At 31.1% G+C, this 21672-nt stretch overlaps 1 protein-coding gene across 1 annotated transcript; it reads right to left on the reverse strand.

Moving 5' to 3' along the window:
• Positions 1 to 10210: 10210 nt before the first annotated feature.
• LOC132634124 (bidirectional sugar transporter N3-like) lies at positions 10211 to 12409 on the reverse strand. The gene is made up of 6 exons (XM_060350426.1): positions 12286 to 12409; positions 12060 to 12096; positions 11746 to 11956; positions 11497 to 11658; positions 11230 to 11349; positions 10211 to 10743 (listed from the first exon to the last, which is right to left on the reverse strand). The coding sequence occupies exons 1-6, from the start codon at positions 12335 to 12337 to the stop codon at positions 10495 to 10497; spliced, it is 831 nt and encodes a 276-aa protein (XP_060206409.1). The 5' UTR covers positions 12338 to 12409; the 3' UTR covers positions 10211 to 10494.
• Between the last annotated feature and the right edge of the window lie 9263 nt (positions 12410 to 21672).

The following is a 21672-nucleotide window of genomic DNA, read 5'->3' on the forward strand; positions in this document are numbered from 1 at the left end:
GTACTATCAAATTAAAAGGACTTATTCTAAATAAAATGATTTTAATTTTTCAAAGAGTGACCGAGGGTTTTGGAAAAAAAAAATATAACTACTAAAATAGATATACCACAATGAATGAAATAAGCAGATTTTACAGCCTTCCATTTCTACAACTCCACCTTTTGTCTTCCTTCTTCCATTTTTTTTTTTCGTTAGTCCATTAATTATTGTCTTCACATATATAGAGAATAATTAAGAAAAGAAAAGCTAATGAAACCGAATATGTTAAAGATAAAATCCCTCTTCAATGTTCCTTTTGGACATAAAATTACTGTGAATCTATATAAATGCGAAAAAGAATACAATAACTTATGGAATTGCACTTGTAACTTTTTGAGATTATAACATAACTAGTAAATTTGGTCGCGCTTCGCGCGGTTATAAGAATTAGTTAGTAAATTTAAAAAATATTTTATACATGTAATCAAGATAAAAGATATAAAAATTTCATATATACAGATATAAATTTATGTTCACCTTATGTAATTATACTTTTTAATTGAAGCACCATCAATAATTTCAATTAAAAAAAAAAACTTTTTTACTACGAAAATTTCTTTTTGACATCTCCAATACTAAATGGCAAAAAAAAAAAAAAAAAAAAAAAAAAAAAGAGGAAATCCTACTCATCTTTTTAATCATGTGAATTTCTGTGTGTTTTTTTTTTAATGTTTTACTGATGATCTGCTTTATATATAATTGAGGATATGAAGACCATTCTAAAACTTCCGTATGTCATTCGAAATGTCAAAATTCGATTTAAATATTTTTAAAAAGAGATTTGTAGTCCTCGAGTTTAGAGAGAATTGATTTAGATTTATTATTTTGTTTCTCCTCACTTAGAAATTTTAAACTTAAATAAAATTTTCTATTAACTTTTAAAACTACATTTTTTATAATTTCTTTGATTTTCTTAACATGGAAAGAAGATAAAATCATATGGACACAAAATTTTCATGTTAGAATCAAGTTGCTATTTTCTCACTTTTTTTTTCTTATTTAATTTTTCTACTTCGCCTCTTTGTTCTATACATAAAGAAGAAGAAAATTCAAATGGAAATAAGACCAGAAGAAAAGCATGCACACATTTCGTTCACTAATTTTGTATATTAGAAATCAAGTTGCTATTTTTCTCCTTCTCCTCATTTATTTTTTCTTTTATTCATTTTTTTTAAATCATTTTTTTAGAGCACCTTTCCCGTAATTATAATATTTATTTTTAACTCTTTTTTCTCAACAAAAAATCACACTCTCGAAACAAATATTGTGTTACGACAAATGAGAAGGTAGAAGAAGAAAAAGGAAGAAAAAAAAATGTTTCAGCGAAATTTTCATGCTTGGATTCATGATCTATCAAAACCTGAAGTAAAGATGAATAAAAAAGAAACAGATTGTTGGTAGCTTATAATTTTTCAATACCCCAAAAGAACAAACCGCACATGTAATACAAATCCTCAAGTTATAACTCTGAAAATTCAAGTATATCAACATCATAACAGCTGCAAAGAGACGGACAAAACGAAGAAAAAAGATTGAGACACAATTAATTTTGATAATAGATAGAAGACCGAAGCATATATAATTGAACATAATTCTCAATATTTTTAACCGTCATCTCAAAACCACCAAATCTTTTCAGGTTCTAAATGTTTGCCAGAGCAACGAAAGAATAAAAGAACCTACTAATAAAAGAACCTACTATCTAAAACTTGCAATAGTGAAAAAGTGACCAGAATGTCTAATAATAAAATAAACCAAACCAATATTATACATAAAACAATCCCAATAGAAAATAAATAATATCACTCACTCAAATTGCTAGAAGAACAAAAGAAATTTTCACTGCTCTTATTATATGCAAACAAAGAAATTGAATGAAGAAATTGAAAGTGGATGATTGCTGCAGATTTCTTTTCTCTAACTTATATAACATAGATGAATCCTTTTTATTTAGTATTAATTAAGGAAAGTGAAACGGCTATTAGGCATTATTAGGGAAAGCAAAAGGGTGTAAGTGACTTAATTAGGACAAACATGACCATTTAAATCTTTATTTATTTAATAAATATATTATGAATGACTAACTTTATTATAATATACATGGAAGAAAATGGTAGAGTAGAAGGAAAGAGGGGCTTATGGAAAAGAATTAAATGAATTCACGCTTAATTATCATTTACTACATGTGTTTATTGCTCTTACAATTCATCATTGGTAACTGCTCATGCTATGCCTGTTCACTTTTTTCATTTATTTACTACAATTATTTATTCTTTATTGTCTTTATTATATGAGCTTTTAAATATAATTAATGATAAAAATGATGGGAAAAATGTCAAAAAAGGAGATAAAAAATAAATGCATTTGGAGGCCTTAGAGGGATGCCACATAGGATTGGCTATGCCTAGCTTTATATTATATATAGATTACATCAAGAACCTCACGAATTGCCTTGTCTCTTCCAGTCTTTCAACAATATTTTACTCCTGCTTGAATCACGGGAAAACTCAAGGAAGCTCCTTTAAGGTCTTCATCCTAAAAGCGGACAAAATAGAAGAAGAACAAAGAAAAATCTTGTACATATACAAAATTGAAAATTTAAGTTTTTTATTTTATTTTAATTAGATATTTTTAGAAGATTAACTCATAAATAACATCTATTTTATTGAACAATCACTTAAACCTAAAATATGATTAAAACTCCTCATCTATGTCAGAATAATTAAATTATTTCAAAAAAAATATACGTACTATCAAATTAAAAGGACTTATTCTAAATAAAATGATTTTAGTTTTTCAAAGAGTGACCGAGGATTTTGGAAAAAAGAATATAACTACTAAAATAGATATACCATAATGAATGAAATAAGCAGATTTTATAACTTTCCATTTCTACAACTCCACCTTTTGTCTTCCTTCTTCCATTTTTTTCTTCGTTAGTCAATTAATTATTGTCTTCACATATATAGAGAATAATTAAGAAAAGAAAAGCTATGAAACCGAATATGTTAAAGGTAAAATCCCTCTGCAATGTTCCTTTTGGACATAAAATTACTACGAATCTATATAAAGGAGAAAAAGAATACAATAAATTATGGAATTGCATTTGTAACTTTTTGAGATTATAACATAATTACATTAAGGACCTCAAGAATTGCCTTGTCTCTTCCAGTCTTTCAACAATATTTTACTCTTGCTTGAATCACGGGAAAACTCAAGGAAGCTCCTTTAAGGTCTTCATCCTAAAAGCGGACAAAATAGAAGAAGAACAAAGAAAAATCTTGTACACAACATTAATTTCGTAAAGGGTAGATGAAACCGAAGCATATTTAATTGAATCATAGTTCCTAGACTTTTGTCGAAGCAGGGGAAGACAAAAAATACAACAATCTAAAATTCACAATAGCACAAAAATTAAATATAAAGATGTATGATAAACAAATCAATCTAATATTAGAAATAAAACAACAATGTAGGAAAACAAAATAATCAAACAAAAATAAATAATATTACTCCCTCGTTGGAAGAACAAAAGAACACACTATTACTCTATCATTTGGAAGAATTTAATTGAATGATTGTTTGCAACCTTCTTGTTTCCAACTTAAATAGTAGAAGAACGTGTATGCTCTATTAATTAAGAATTAAGGAAAACGGTCACAAATGACTTATTAGGAAAAGTTGATAAAACCAAACGGATAGAAGTGGATGAAAAGGTGCAATTAAATAATTAAGAGGTGTAATTAAGCTAATTAATAGAGTGGATTTTGAATTATTTAATAGATAGTATATTGATTTTAAAATGAGAGAAAATTCAAAAAAAGGAGAAAAACGATAATTAGGTTTCTAGGCCATAGAGAGGTGTCACATCACCTTGTCTATGCCTAGCTTTATATTATATATAAATTACTTTACTACTATATAGAAACGGTAGTAAAAGTGCATCGTCATCCGTTCCAAAAAAAGGTGGGTCCCATACTAAACACCAAGCAATTAAAAAAAAATGGAACCCATCATCTCCACCCCATATTAAAAAAACAAATAATGTCCAAAAAAAAAAAAAGTGCACCCCATATTAAAAAATCAAACAATATTCATGTAATTTTTGAAGTATCTCATTAAGTCAATAATGATGGATTCATTGCCACATGCGTATCAACCCATTAACGGGAGCAAATTAAATTATTGTACAGCAAAAAACATGGATCCCATATTTGCTTTTTTTCAGAAGGTTAAGTAGTCAAACCATACAATTTTTTTTTTATTATTATTTTTATATTAGCTTGAGATCTAATCTCGATATTGAACTGTTGCATTTGCTATTTCACCATGTCATTTATTTGTTATGTTTACTAAAATAAATATATTTAAAATATTTATATTTTAAAATAAGATAGAATTTAATTACTTTTCATTTTTATTCTTACTCTAATAAATGTGAAAAGAGATTAATGTCGTAAAAGAAAAAATCATATCAAATGGAGATCAAATAATGAATAAGGTAAATTAGTCAAATTATAATTTTAGTTGACGTTTCCTTAAAAAAAACATGCAAAAGACAACATGACAAGTAAAATGAGCTAAACTGATAATATTTACCAAAAATTAAAAAATAGTAGTTCTTCGTTTAAATAGAAAATAAAATTTCTACTTTGTTTCATTTTAAACATGTAAAATTAATTTAACAATTTGAATTAGAATTATCCAAATCAAAATTTGATAAAAATAATAATCAGTATTTTACACCTTTAAATTAATTGAGTTAAAATTGAAAGTATCAACTCATGCTTAAATATTGCTATTGTTTTATCTTAAAGAGATGAAAATAGTTTTCTTTTAAACAAGTCTTCTCTTTTAAAAAGTATTAATAAATTTTTGTAGACTTTGTATTCGTAGCAAACACTAATATAATAAAGTTTGGGATATGGAGCACAAACTACAATGTTATATTAATCGTATTTATCAAATTTCTACTTTGTTTCGTTTTAAACATATAAAATTAATTTAACAATTGGAATTAGAATTATCCAAATCAAAATTTGATAAAAAATAATAAGTATTTTACACCTTTAAATTAATCGAATTAAAATTGAAAGCATCAACTGATGCTTAAATATTGCTATTGTTTTATCTCAAAGAGAGAAAAATCTTCTCTTTTAAAAAGTATTAATAAATTTTTGCAAACTTTGTATGTAGCAAACACTAATATAATAAAATTTTGGATACGGAGCACAAACTACAATGTTATATTAATCGTATTTTGAACATAATATGTATGTATATATATGCAGAAAAACAGTGCAAACTAATAATGTCAAAAAAAAAAAGGTGTACCCCATATTAAAAAACCAAACAATATTCGTGTAATTTCTAAAGTATCCCATTAAGTCAATAATAATGAATTCATTGCCACATGCATATCAACCCAATAGTGGGAGCAAATGAAATTATTGTACAACAAAAAACAATATATATGCAAAAAAACAATGCAAACTAATAATGTCAAAAAAAAAAAGAAGGTGTACCCCATATTAAAAAATCAAACAATATTCGTGTAATTTCTAAAGTATCCCATTAAGTCAATAATAATGAATTCATTGCCACATGCGTATCAACCCATTAGTGGGAGCAAATGAAATTATTGTACAACAAAAAACATGGACCCCATATTATTGCTTTTCTTCAAAACGTTAAGTAGCCAAACTATACAATTTACTTTGTTTTTTTATATTAGCCTCAGATCTAATCTAGATATTGAACTGTTGTATTTGTTATTCCACCATGTCATTTATTTGTTACGTTTACTAAAATAAATATACTTAAAATATTTCTATTTTAAAATAAGATAGAATTTAATTACTTTTTCATTTTTATTCTTATTCTAATAAATGTGAAAAGAGATTAATGGCGTAAAAGAAAAAATAATATCAAATGAAGATCAGATAATGAATAAGGTAAATTAGTCAAATTATAATTTTAATTGACTTTTCCTTAAAAACGATGCAAAAGACAACATGACAAGTAAAATGAGTTAAACCGAGAATACTTACCAAAAATAAAAAAATAGTATTTCTTCGGTTAAATAGAAAATCAAATTTCTACTTTATTTCGTTTTAACACATGTAAAATTAATTTAATAATTTGAATTAGAATTATCCAAATCAAAATTTGATAAAAAATAATAAGTATTTTACACTTTTAAATTAATCGAATTAAAATTTAAAGTATCAACTGATGCTTAAATATTGCTATTGTTTTATCTCAAAGAGAGGAAAATAGTTTCTTTTTAAACAAGTCTTCTCTTTTAAAAAGTATTAATAAATTTTTGCTGACTTTGTATTCATAGCAAACACTAATATAATAAAGTTTTAGATACGGAGTACAAACTAAAATGTTATATTAATCGTGTTTTGAGCATATATATATATATATATATATATATTATCACTATCCAAACACAACTACATACACATAGATACACTATAATCCAAAATGTTGGATCCGTGCGCAGCACGGGCATACGGCGTCTAGTATATATATAAGATGCATCAGAACTTAAGAGGTCCAATATATTTGTAGGCCATCAAGAAGATAACACTTGTGGAACCTGGCAAAGTTCACAAATAGTAGCAATTTTAGGATCCCTATTTAATGAATAGATGAAATTTATAAAGTAACCATAGGAAAAGTATCTGAAATTTCAAATGTGAATCTAAAGTTTCAAATCAGACTTTACCAAAGATTAACTTCAGACCTCACATTTGAATGCAATTCAACTTCAGACCAAATGTCTTAATTTAGGCTTTGACGGAGCCTAATTTCAAAACCGAAAGTTTGAATTTGAACTTCTCTTTCTTAAACTTTAGACCTTCGGGTATACAGTTAGGCTTTAACAGAAATCACTTCAGATTTTGGGGTCAAGAAGAAGAAGTAACAACTTCAGTTGCAGGTTATGTTTGCCAAAACTAAATAAAATTAAAATAATTTCTAAAATTGTAATATATTTTAAATAGGACTGCTATTCATTTTTATGATAGGACCTCTTTCTGAAATTCTTTTTCCGCTAGCAAAAAATATTCGTTTCTATACCAATGCAATAAACGGAGGCCAGATCATTCTACAATTTTAATCCCATTTTGCAAAATGGTAACCCAGTAAGATGTACAAGAACTTTTTTTTGCGCGGATTGGCCTTCATTTGGGGTGGTCTTTAATTTTTGGCCTTCAAATTGGTGGTCTTTAAATTTTGGCCTTCACCTAATATCCCGATGTTGTGGGTTCGAACCCCAGCTCAGTAAAAAAAAATAAAAAAAATCGCAAGGCAAAATTTGCAAAATTTTGCAAATCTGGCCATGAGGCGGAATTTGAGCCTTAAGGCAGAATTTGCATGGCCAGATTTATAAAATTCTGCCTTGCAATTCATTTTTTTTTTTGACTGAGCCGGGGTTCGAACCCCAAACCTCATAGTATTAGGCGAGGGCAAATATTAAAGACTATCAATTTAATGAACAAAAATTAATGACCACCCCAAAATAGGGACATTCCTGCGAATTGCCTGTACAAGAACGAATAGGGTCCAATAAAATATTGGGCAAGGAAAGAAAGGCAACTTTCCTTCTTCGTTTTAAAGTCATTTGAGAAGTAAACTTGAGAAAATTTTCTCTCAATGCTGAGTTCTCATCTAATAAATTAGAGTAGTATATATTACTTCAGTTTTCTCCCCTGAATGGTGGTGTAAGGAATTAAGGATAACCAAATCCAATTCCTGTTTAAGTGGATGTAATGAAAAAACGTGTTACAAACATCAAAGTGTACTCTATTAGTCTATGATGAATAAATCTAAATATAATTTACAGGACACAAATTCAAATAATTATAGGTAGACTGAAGATTGCACATCCGAGCGGTTATCAGAAAGTACTTTGTCTTCTACATGGAAGAGTAAACACTTGACGAACCTTTAGTGATTTTTTTAACTTCTTTTGTTCCTCCTTTTTTCTACTTTTTTCCTTTCTACAAAAAGGAAATGGTAGGAATATTAAGATAAACGAGTCGAAAGCATTTGATAGGATTAGGAGTACGTGCCCAATATGTAATTGATACAATGAAGAGTTGTACTCACTAAAATATTGTAATTCTAATCCCCATTTTTCACGAAGTCTGGTAGCTATGCTACAACTCACAAGACAGGGTCTAAAAGCTCAAATAAAATTGTTTTTAAGTGCCTCGACTCAATATTTCTTGTTTTTGCTTAAGGGTATGAAAAGACACGTTACAAACCATCACTTCCTCCCTCCCATAATAAGTGTCACCTTCGCTAAAAATAAGCATATTAAGAAACCAGTAATACAATGTAAAGTTTACCAAATTACCCTTATGTAAAAAAAAAAATTACTTTTTCCTCTTGATGATTAGAGCATGCACAAGTAATCCATCTTTTGACATTGAGAATCCAACAATCATCATTTAGAGTACTACTACTTCTTTTGCCTCTTACTACTCCTATCTTCCAAAGGACAAAACTTTCATTTTATGTGAAACCCAAAATTTAACATTGTGAATCTAACTTTTGGCCGATGAAATTGCAGCTGATATAAGAACTTTAACATGCCAAATTTCAACTTAAAATATTGGAGCCAAAGTTCCATTCTGATTTTAAAAAATTTGAATTTTGTGTTCATCATTTAGCTTCCCACCAAAATGTCTTCAACTTTACTTTGACTTTTAAACTCTCTCTCCATTTTTTTCAATTTGAGTAAATTTCATTCAAGATTTTACTAGAGTAGAAGAGAAGTATTTATAGGTTGAAATAAATATAATACAATAATGAAAAAAGAAATTCCACATAATGTGAACAATTGTTGGGTTCCAAAAACTGAAAAGGAGTACAGCAGTGATAGTTCCAACACGTTAACTTTAGTAGCAGTAAATGTTTCTTGAATAAAGAAACTTGTCATTTTTTATTTAAGCGCAAAGTTGAAAAAAACTAGTCAATTTATACATAGGTTTTCTAAGGTGATACTTATTATGGGACAAATATTTTTAGCTAAGGTGACACTTATTATGGGACGAAGGGAGTATTAGTCTTCAGGACACCAAAAAATAAGTAAGAAAATCAAGAAGGTATTAATTGTTTTCTTCCTAATTCATCCCTAGTTAGATAAGCGAACGTTTATGTAACCAAGAAATTATATTAAAGGTACAGTCAAACCTCTCTATTATGACAGCGTTTGTCCGAAAATTTCATGGCTGCTATAGTAAGGTGTTGTTATGTATGTATGCTGACAATTGATATTTAGATATCATTTAGCTGTTAAAACCAAAAGAACACAAAAAATTATTTTTCTGTACTTTTTATGTTAAGAAACAAAATACTTAAATTTAAAATCTCAATTGATTTTTACATATTAATTAAAAATTGAAAAGACTAATAAATAACTAATAAATTCATAATGAGTTGTACCATACCGATAAAGAATTAAAATCTAAGAAACATATGCATTTAAGATTATTTGATAATTTAAATATTTCAAGCTTGATGTAAGAATTTTACAATTGTAGGTTGTTTCATAAATTCCAGTCTCATTGTGATAATATAACACTTGAATTGATTTTAAAATTTTGCAAGACTAAATCATATTACTATGAGAAATATATATTTTTTTCCTTTTAGTTTTATTTTTTCCTTTTAGATATTCGTACTTGAAATTTACTATGTGCATGACATTAATGATGATTACCATAAATATTTTAATATTTTATATTTATATATAATATATTTCTTACAGAATATTATTACGCCATATTGGAGTATAGCTATTATAGAAAGGTAATTTTTCAAAGAGTGTACCGCTATAATGAATGTCACTGCTGTTATAGGTAGAATGCTACTATAGAGAAGTAAAATATAACATTAAAAATCGGTTCCAGAGAAAATCAAGCCGTTATATTGAAAAGTTGTTATAACGAATGACAAATATAGAGATATTTGACTATATTATTATTTAATTAAGGGTATGTTAGTAAAAATACTTCTTACTTTCTAGGAGTAAGTAGATTTCTTAAGGGTTGTGCCAGAGCTAAAAGCATCACTTAATGTGGACCAGAGTGAGTAATTAACTGTTTGCAATTAAAAAAAAGAAAAATCATGAGAATTTGGAAATAACAGAATAAACAACTAATAAATATACGACATAATGTAATATATATGTAAAGTGTGAACCCATACATGATATCGGTGGGAGCATTCCAAATAAATTCGGAAATCTAACTCCTAGAGGGATGATGGAGCCGAAGAAAGTAAGACTCGCAAATGGATCACTAAATCCCAAAATACATACGTAAAATTGCAACAGTATTAACTCATAGATATAGAGTTGAGGCCTAGTTTTTAATAGAACTAACACAACATTTGCAGAAAGGGCCTCCAATGTTGTTGTCTTGCAATTGCATTCTCTTACCCTTGAGAGTTAACTTGGGGATATTCAATATTTTTACCATCTTTAGCCTCTCCATTTTCACTGGCCATTGATGGAATATTAACTGGATAAGCCTCAGAATTAACTTTTGTTGGCTGCTCTTGATCCACCTTCACAACAGTGGGTAATTTCTTCTCTACAACAACGTCGTTTGCTTTGCAGTTTCTGTATATTCCATACAATACCATTTGGAGCACTCCAAGTATCATTCCCGCTATGTTTGGCACCTGTGTTTTTATTATGAGCCAGATGATAAGAAACCAAACATTAGTCGCATGATATAGGCATATACCTCATAAAGGTGAATGTTAACATTGGCATAGATTATGTAATCCAATCTACTTATATACATTGACTTTTAATATAATTGGGTCATCTAAATAATATCATATGTGACCGTTCCTAACGAAATTAGGAAATTAAAAAATAAGCGACATTGCATGTTATAACCAAGGGAGGATTTAGAGGGTTTAATATGGGCTCACATGAACCCAATAGTATTAACTTGGGATCATAGTAACTCATATAATACTAATCCTGAATCTGATTATAACATGTTAAATACATTGATAGTGTAGATTTTTTTTTTATTTTACACTAGCGATGTACAGTAGTTAAACACAGGTTTAACCAAGAGTTTGGCATTGCACTTTTATCTACTAGTATTTAACACAGGGCACTATTAGAAAGTTGGAGGGAGCGATAATAATTACCGCGACATAAACGTCCCTCAAAAGCAAACCATATAAAAACCACATTACAGCACTAAGTGCAAGAGCTAATGACAAGTTAAATGGCATAAATTCCACACTTTTGGTCCGTATTACCCGTCCCTGCAATTTTAGAAAAAAAATTGACAGAATTAAATGGTGTTAGATAAATGTTAGGGACTAAAGACCTAAATTATCCGAATGAACGTAACTATAAAAGAATCAAATCAAAGAGATAAACTTTATTAGTAAAGGTCTTTAATTAGTTACCATAATGCTTAGAGGTGCTACAAATACACTAGTAGAAAAGGCCACGCAAATCCATCCAGTAACTTCAGCTCGTTTTGGTCCTTTGCATAAAATTTGAGTGAGGAAAAGAATCAATCCAAAGGCACCGAAATTCAACACTAGGACAAGTCCTAATGTTTTCATCTGCAACATAATTCCAAATTTCATAATTTATAAAATCATATAACCATTTAAAAAGAACACAAATGAACATATGGAATTTGTATATACCCTTGCTTTTCTTGTGGCATAAGTAAAATAAATAGCAACGTAAATAGTCTCGGCAATGCAGCCAAAGGAGTTGATGGTGATGAGAAGGGTTAAATTAGTTTTAACCATTGCATAGTAAATCCAAAGCATTGCGCTAAATAAGCCAACAACATATGGTAATGAATGGAACCCTTCTGCTGATTTCTTCTTAACGATCCTATAAAATGTTGGTCTGCAAAATCAAATGTTACAAAATATGAGTTTTTAATAAGCCAACTCTATATTTTTCTGGCCAAAAAATAAAGCTTATGTCTAATTCTGGAGAAACAACTTACACTGGGGCAATAAACACCATGAAGGAGACTATGTTACCTGCAACATTGGCACAATAGAAAGGCATTAATTACTCTCGTTTTTCTATTTTTGAGGTGTTAATAATTTTATTCGTAATAGTTAGTTAAGATAATATTCCTCCAACTAGAATGTAAAATAACACAAAATAGAACCAACTTGCTTGAAAAGAGTAAAAAGGCACATAAATATATATGCTAGAAATTTTACCCAAAAGGCCAAAGGTGAAGATCAAAGGATGATTATGGGAGACACTGGCCATCTGTTCTTCTTCTCCCCCTTTCAAAGCTAGGAAGATAGAGGAGTAAAATCTAAAGGCTACCCTCTAGGTAAATAATTGATCTTGTTGATAATTAATAACAGTGATGGTCAGATATTTATAGTGAAGGATTAATTGAATGTTTACTAGAACATGAAGAGTTTATGCACAGGTGGCATAGAATAGTTACTTTAGCACGACAAAATGCTGACACCATATATTAGCGCCCACTAACTGGGAAAAAAATAAACTAGCTAGAAAATTCCAATCTCCTCCTCAACTCTACCAAAACAAATTTCAAAAATTAGTTTAAGTAACTTACCCCAGTTTAGAGATTTTACAATTCAAATCTCATATTTCAAGAAACTCACCTATAGATATTCTTTGGATGACCGATGGTGTAAAAGATTATTTACACCAGCGATGTATAAAAACTTAAACTCTTAAAAATTAGATTTTACGTTCTATACATTGAAGGTGTAAAAAAATACTTATAAATCATATCACGTATAAGGTAATTATAAATATGATAATTTAAACGCATTAATTGATAACTTAACAAAAAGGACAAATAATCTACAATTACTAGTTAAATTTAAGTAATAATATCAAATATCTTTACGATATCGATGCATGTAACTTAATTAATTCGAAAAAGGAATGGAACATAGCATTTCGTGGCTGTCTATTTTTGGAGGACTGAACTTTTAGTCCATGCACTTCCAGCAGAGGTGTACTTTTTTAAAGAAAATTTAAGAATTCATGTTAAGTATGGAAATACCAAGTCACAGAAATGAATTAAATGTGTTGAGACACAGAAGAGCTGGACAAACAAATGGACCGAGTGTGTGGCGAATGATCAAGATCAGGTTGATTTGCCGATTAACACAAGTATTCCTTTTTTTTTAGCTAGATTGCTATACTACTATGTAAATTTGGTCTCTATTTTAACTATTCTGCATATATTTTCTTTGGGTCAGATAAAATATTAGACCGTGTCGTCTAACATCTACAAAATTTTATACCTTAGTCTTAACATTTATTGATAAGATTTTCAGTTTGCAAATAAGTCGTTTGATCGAGACATAAACGTCTTGGAATTGCCTATTATTAAGATGCATATATAAAATGAACGTGCTCTTCTATGAGTCACGCATTGTACTCACTTCTCTGACTAGCTAGATTTCCATACTTAACATGATTTTTTTTTTTTTGCTAAGTGAACAAATTTCAGTCTAGAAGAAAGAGAACACATGCATATATACTGTACTACTTATTTATTGACCGTCAAATTAAATTGACAGGTATTACACTATTTTTTATTTTTTATAGCAATAATTCAGCACTTTCCGCCCATTCCAGATTCTTGTATGTCGTGAACTACCCTCTCTTCTTCCTATTTCAGGTGCTCAAACACATAGCAGTAGCTTTTTCGTTTAAATATTTATTTAACTGTACGTGAACTCTCCTATAGCCCGCATCTGGCATTAGCAAAGTACTATACAATACTATAATGTATCTGCGATACAACTCTAATTATTCGACTACTTAACCTGTATATTGAACACATTAATTTGTCCTCAAATTATGTGTTCCAGACGAACATGTAATTTGTCATCAGCAAAAGTGTATTGCGCTTTATCTCTATTGCTTTTTGACTGTCACCTCACACCTGTTATCACCCGATTCATAAGTCACAAGTCCCACATGATCTCATGATGAAAACTCCTTGCATTACACCTCTAACGTTAGAAACTCAGAAACGCTATCCCTTCTTTTTATCTTCTTATACATAAAAGATTGGGATTAGCTTAACAAATTAGGTTGGATTGGTTTTTGAAATAGTAGGTGCTATATAGTTGGATGTCGATTACATGAACAAGATAACATTCAATTTACTTGGTAATCTTTCCATCAATAGAAAAAGATATCAAGATTTGTTTACCCTATTAAAATAAGTTTCTAGCTTAGACAAAGTGACAAACATTGTAAGGTTTGATTTCAGTGGAGGATGCAGACTTTTAAGTCCTGTTACAAGAAAATGGACATTATAACTAATAAATTAATCCCAATAGCTCACAAGGTGTCAGATTGTCTAATATCATTATACTGTCACACTGAGCGTGGACAACATAATAATATGAGACCTAACATCAGGTAAATAAAGAATTGGAATGACTCTAATATCATAATAAGAAAAGAGCATTATACCTAACTAACTCAATCCCAAAAGTTGGCTCCTGAGATGTGGATTCTTCAAGATTATATAAAGAGATTACACCGTCCCCACACCGATGTGGGATTTCACACACAATTAAAGTTGCTTTCAATTACATAGTACAGGTGTATTGTTGAGAGTACAAATCAGGATATACCGAATATACAAGAGGATAAACAACATATACAAGATATACAGCCGAATATACAAAGCCTGCAGAATCCTAAGAAGGATCAAAGTCTAAGGTCGGTTACTGGACTTGTAGTTGTATTCCTTGTATTATTAGCTAAAGGATGAGTCTAAGACTAGTACTGTTTATCTAGAATAGGACTCTTATCTTACACTTGTAGTAGGTTAAGTCCTCTCTTATGTTTTATTCCTATAAATGGAGCATGTTGTATACGATTGATTCATCCATCAATAACACAAGTTTTCCCTAAGCAAGCTTGAGAATTCTACATGGTATCAGAGCATTAGAACTCTTCTCGCTGCTTCAGTTGTGAAATCTCAAAAATTGTTCTCCTTTATACCTATTTACAATGGCTCCAATAACACCTACTACCAATACTCTCTCAACTTCATTATTACACCACTTTATTGTCTCATGTTCAATCAAACTTAAGCCAACAAACTATTTGATTTGGAGGACAAATGTTGCAACTCATTCAGATGATGAGATTGACATATCTCATCAAAGAAGTTGCACCTGCACCACTATATGTTAAAACTGCTGAAATTAATTCTGAGAAGGCAAGTGAAACTAGTTCTAAGACAACATCTGACAGTAGCAGTGAAGAAGACTGGGAAGAAAAAGACGTCTTACTTAGGAGTTGGATTACAGGAACACTGACAGAAGAGAGCATGTACCTCATAGTAGGTTGCTTTACTGCTAAACAGATGTGGGAATACTTGGAGAAAGCGTATCTCCAAGCAACCAAAGACAAGGTATTTCAACTTAGACAATAATTGCATAATGTTAAGTTGGGATCCAAAAAGATTGATGATTACATCAAGGAGTTTAAAAGCATCTGTGATGGACTTGCAGCCATACACAAGCCTGTAAATGAAGATAGCAAAATAATCAACTTTGCTAGAGGCTTAGGCCCAAAATATAAGACTTTCATAACTGTCATGTTAGGTAAGGCACCTTACCCCACTCTAAATCAGTTTTTCAATGCACTCAGAGACTTTGACATGAGAAAAGATGATGATGATGAAGTGTCTCCACAGAACTTTAACATGGCAATCTCTACTCAAAGAGGTAGAGAAAGAGGAAACTACTCTCAAAGAGGTAGAGGAAATAGTAATTTTAACTCAAGGGGAAGAGGTTTCAAGCCTGCTGATCAAGGAAACAACAATTAGAATAATCAAAATACTCAGGTTGGAAATCAGAACAAGGGAAAAGATGTATCTGAGTCATGTCAGATTTGTGGAAGAAACAACCACACTGCTCTAAACTGGTTCTACGAGTGGGATTACTTATACCAAGCTGCAGATGAATTGCCACAAGCATTGAGTGCTGTGAACCTGCAGAACACCTCCAATACTGATTATGCTATGTATATGGATTCAGGAGCAACTACTCACTTAACAAATAACTCAGATAATTTATCTGAACTTAAAGATTATAATGGTTCTGATAAGATCATAGTTGGCAATGGATCTCAGTTAGATATTACTCATGTTGGAAACACAACTAGAGCAGGTTTGAAACTAAAAGAAGTTCTTGTGGTACCAAAGATCACTAAGAACTTACTTTCAGCCAGTAAAATTGTAAAGGATAACTCATGCACTCTTGAATTTGATGAGTCTAATTTTGTTGTTAAGGACAAGAAGACAAGGAATCTACTGGCCAAGGGATCTAAGAAGGAAGGACTCTATGCTTTGGAGGATAAAAATATTTTTGCCTTAACTGCTACACAAGAACTGAAGAAATCAGATACTATTTGGCATGTTAGATTAGGACATCCTAGTTTAAAGTCTTTACAAATTTTGAGTAGAAATAGTTGCATTGATGTTAGTAGTTGGAATAAAGTGTCTACTAGTTGTTATAGTTGTCAGTTGGGAAAAGGTTGTAAAATACTATTTGGTTTGAGAAATAAAATTGAGAAAGAACCTCTGCTAAAAATTCACTGTGATCATTGGGGTCCTGCTCCTGTTGAATCATCTTAGCATATGAAATACTATGTGGTGTTTGTAGATGATAACACAAGGTATACATGGATTTATCCACTGAAAAATAAATCAAAATTCTTCGAAACATTTCTCAAATTTCAGAAAATGGTAAAAAGAATTCTCAAAGGCTATAAAAATGTTTCAGTGTGATGGAGGTGGTGAGTTCATATAAACTGAATTCATTAAGCATTTCGAAGATTGTGGAATCATCATATACATCTCTTGTCCTAACACACCAGAACAGAATGGAATTGCTGAAAGAAAACACAAGCACATAGTTGGAACTAGACTAACTTTACTGTTTCATGCCAAGTTGCTTTTGTTTTTATGGTAGAAGCATTTTTTACTGCAGTGTTTCTTGTCAGTGGATTACCTTCACCAGTATTGAAAATGGAAACACCTTTTATTAAGTTGTTTGGTGCACAACCTGACTAAAACAGTTTGAAGGTGTTTAGGTGTAGGTGTTTTCCATATCTCAAAGGCAGCCCAAAGTTCAGTCCAAAAACTTATCCTTGTGTGTTTATAGGATATAACAGTTTGCATAAAGGATATAGATGTTATCATCCTCCAACAAGAAGGGTATATGTCTCTAGACATGTGATCTTTGATGAATCTTTACTACCCTATGTGCACTCAGATCAAAAATAGGAAACACCTGATGTATCAACACATTTAGCTACTTTTACTAAAATTTTCTCTAGGTTGCAGGCACAAATTCTAGGAGAAACATCATCTAGTAATACTGATGTTGCAAATGCTGACACTATCACTCTTGGGGAAGTGTTGCCAACCACTGATGAAAGTCAACAAGATTCACATGTTCTTTCTGATTTAGAGGATATGATGCAAACTACTACAGCAGCTGATAGTGAAACCACACCCTGTCTGAAAATATCTGATGATTATATCAGTGGTGAATTAAGTGATATTCTGATGTACAAATTGATCCAGGTGTTGTACAGGAAGGTGTTTTGTTTGTATATGATCCCCAAGGCATGCAATTGGAGATTAATCTTTCAAGATGGTTCAACACTTCAAATCAACCACCAGAAGTGGCAAGTGGTGATGTTGATCATGTTTCACATCAAGACAAGGTTGATCGTGTTCCAGATCAAGTCACTTCAGCTGTAGATCTTCCAACTGTTGAAGAACAAAAGCATCACATGGTGACTAGGCACAAGGCAAAGACAGTTCCCATAACGCATGTCTCTCTTACTGCTAGTAGAGTACACACATACAAGGAACCAACAAGCATTAAAGAAGCTTTGAGGTGTCCATAATGGCTTACAACAATACAAGAGGAGATTGATGTTTTGCATAGCAGTAAAACTTGGACACTAGTGCCCAAAACTGCAGGAATGAACATAGTTAGATCAAAATAGGTGTTCAAAACCAAGTTAAGGCAAATGGAACCATTGACATGTATAAAGTAAGACTAGTTGCTAGGGGTTTCTCTCAGTTTGAAGGAATTGATTTTGAAGAAACTTTCAGTCCTGTCATTAAAGGTACAACCATAAGAGCGGTATTGTCAGTTGTTGTTAGTTCAAAATGGAAGATCAGGCAGCTAGATTCCAAAAATGCATTTTTCATGGTCATTTACAAGAAGAAGTGTATATGAGTCAACTTCTAGGATTCATTGATTTCAAGTATCATAACCATGTCTGCTTACTTAAGACAGCATTATATGGACTCAAACATGCACCTAGAGCCTAGTTTGATAGGTTCAATTTGCATCTACTTCATCTAGGATTCATATGCAGTAAAGCGGACTCCTCCTTGTTTACACTTCATTGTAAGAAAGGCATAATTCTGTTGTTATTGTATGTAGATGATATTATAATAACTAGCAGCAATCCTGAACATGTCTCAGATATTGTTACAAATCTAGGAAAAGAGTTTGCAATGAAGGATCTTGATTCTCTCCATTTTTTCTTGGGAATTGAGGTGAAGTACTTCTCAGGAGGAATTCATTTGAGTCAGAGTAAATATGCAGCTGAACTTCTTCACAAAACTGATATGACATTGGCAAAGGCAATGCACAAACCTCTAGCTCAGAAGCATGGTTTGCAAGAAACAACAGGCAGTCCTGTTGATGCTTCTTTGTATAAGAGCATTGTGGGGAGTCTTCAGTATTTAACACTCACCAGGCCTGATATCACTCATGCACTAAACTTAGTTAGTCAGTTTATGCCGAGTCCAAATAGTGAGCATCTTCAAGGTATCAAAAGAATACTCATATATATCAAAGGTACTCTGCAACATGGGCTCAGAATCATTTCACAATCATCTTGCAGACTGTATGATTATTCAGATGCAGATTGGGGCGGTTGTGCTACCATTAGGAGATCAACTACAGGATACAACATTTATCTTGGTGCAACTGTATTTCTTAGGCATCTAAGAAACAATCAACAGTAGCAAGGTCAAGTGTTGAAGCTGAATATAGAGCATTGGCATCTACTGCAGCTGAAATGACATGGATCATCTATTTTCTTCATGACATTGGAGTATATGTAAAACCAGTTCCTATACTGTCTTGTGATAATTTAAGCGCTTTATACATGACTGTTAATCCAGTGATGCATGTAAGAACCAAGCATGTGGAAATGGACTATCATTTTGTTAGAGAAAAGGTGGGAGGACAATTGATTACACAGTTTGTAAGGTCCAAGGATCAGTTGGCTGATATACATACAAAGGCATTGGCAAAGCAAGTGTTTACTGGTTTCAGAAGCAAGTTAGGAATGATTGTTCCACCACTCACTAGCTTGAGGGGAAGTGTTGAGAGTACAAATCAGGATATACTGAATATACAGGAGGATATACAGCATATACAGGATATACAACCAAATATACAGAGCCTGCAGAATCCTAAGAAGGATCAAAGTCTTGGGTCGGTTCCTTGACTTGTAGTTGTATTCCATCTCTTGTATTATTAGCTTAAGGATGAGTCTAAGACTAGTATTGTTTTATCTAGAATAGGACTCTTGTATTAAACTTGTAGTAGGTTAAGTCTTCTCTTATGTTTTACTCCTATAAATGGAGCCTGTTGTATACGATTGATTCATCCATCAATAACATAAGTTTTCCCTGAGCAAGCTTGAGAATTCTACATGTATAACTATTTTAGAAAACTACGATTAAAAGTATCATTACAAACAAAGACTTCTAGTCATGAGCTATTTTTTTTTCCGGTAGAAAGTTTCCTCAAGGGGATATATTGATCATAAGCCAAAAAAGTATCTAGAGGAGTATTGCTCCTGCATATTACACCGGAGAGACCTATGTCCATGCCAAAAGGAAATTAAACCAAGGGAGGAGAATCTCCTATATACAGTTTAATTTGTGGGGTCGCATAAATAGGGACTACGGTTAATATTTTCATTACGAAAAATAAAAATCTACTCACTGATCCACACTTGTACTTGATGACTTATCATATTTTGAAAATGATGAATATATAGTAGTATCATTGTTTACAATTGTAATTTATTATCTTACGTTCTACATAAAAACTAAAAAACTATCTAACAATTCATCACTCATATTAATCTACGAGTTCATTTTTTATGTAGTTCGCGGTCATGGATGAGAAATCTCGCTCTGTAGATGCAGTGCCAACAGGAAGAATAAGAGTCGACTTGGAAAGCAAAAAACAACTGAAAAAACTAAAAGAAAAAGTCAGCAACCGAAAGGAAATAAGAAACAATGGAATTGGAGAAAAAAAGAGAAGATCAACAAAACAAGAGAATGGAACCCTGACACTTAGCGCCACTGCAAGTTTTTCGCTTCTCCATTAAACCAAATCATTCATCAGAATTTTTTGTTTATTATGTGCTCCCCTAATTCCTAAATATCATATCGAGTTTTTACTATTTTCATATAAACTATATATAGTTTGCTTCAGACTTAATAGGTACTGCACCTCTATTATTTATCTGTAAGTATAAACACTATTGATCCTCCTACGACAGGAGAAAAAGAAAAATCCAATACAATATAGTAACATTGGATTTAGATATGTGTACTCCGATGGACCGAAGTGGGTGCGCTTTGTTATTATTAGAGGTGATAAAATTAGGAAAAATTTCATAAATGACTACTATTTGGGGGTTTTCTTTTCCGCATAGCTACAGTTTAGCTATTTACTTTTCGTGGCAAACATATAGCTAAGCGCTTGTTTCATGTTGTATTCGCTATTAAGTGTCACTGTATTCATGAATACAGTCATTAAAATTTGCTAAATTTTGTATTCAATTTAAATGTATTCAAATCAACCGTATTCATTATGGTTACTTTTACAGTGTATTCACTTTATTATATTTAATCGATTGTATAAAAAACACAGAATTTTGCAATAAAAAAGTTAACAAATACACTCAAAAAATTGAATACAAAGAAATAAAATTCACTCTTTTCATTTGTATACACTTCAAAAATTAATGTATTCATTTTTATACAAAAAAAAAAATTAACAATACACTCAAAAACAGAATACAAGAAAATAAAATACACAAAACACTGAATTGTACGCCAAAAAATTAATGAATACACTGAATTGTATGCCAAAGATTTAATGAATACACTAAAAAAAATGATTTTCCAAATTCGGCACCGGAATCTGACCGGAAAACTCACCGCCGGCCAGATTCCGACAAAGCAAAATCTGACCAGAACTAAGTAGATCCGGTCAGATCCGGCCAAGATCTAACCGGATCTGACCGTGAAAACTCAAAAGCCACCTCGTCAACATCCTTCATACACTTCCAACAGAAATGGTGCAAATACCTTAACATACTGACCTTGAAACATGCTCAATCATAATTATCTTACAACATATACTTTCGTTATCTTTATTATCTATTTAACACATTACTTACTACTTCATTAGAAAAAGATTTCCAGTGAATCATCGGAAAAATATTTGCACGTACCCGGTTCATGC

This window comes from Lycium barbarum, chromosome 3 (assembly GCF_019175385.1).
Source record: "Lycium barbarum isolate Lr01 chromosome 3, ASM1917538v2, whole genome shotgun sequence".
Lineage (NCBI taxonomy): Eukaryota > Viridiplantae > Streptophyta > Magnoliopsida > Solanales > Solanaceae > Lycium > Lycium barbarum.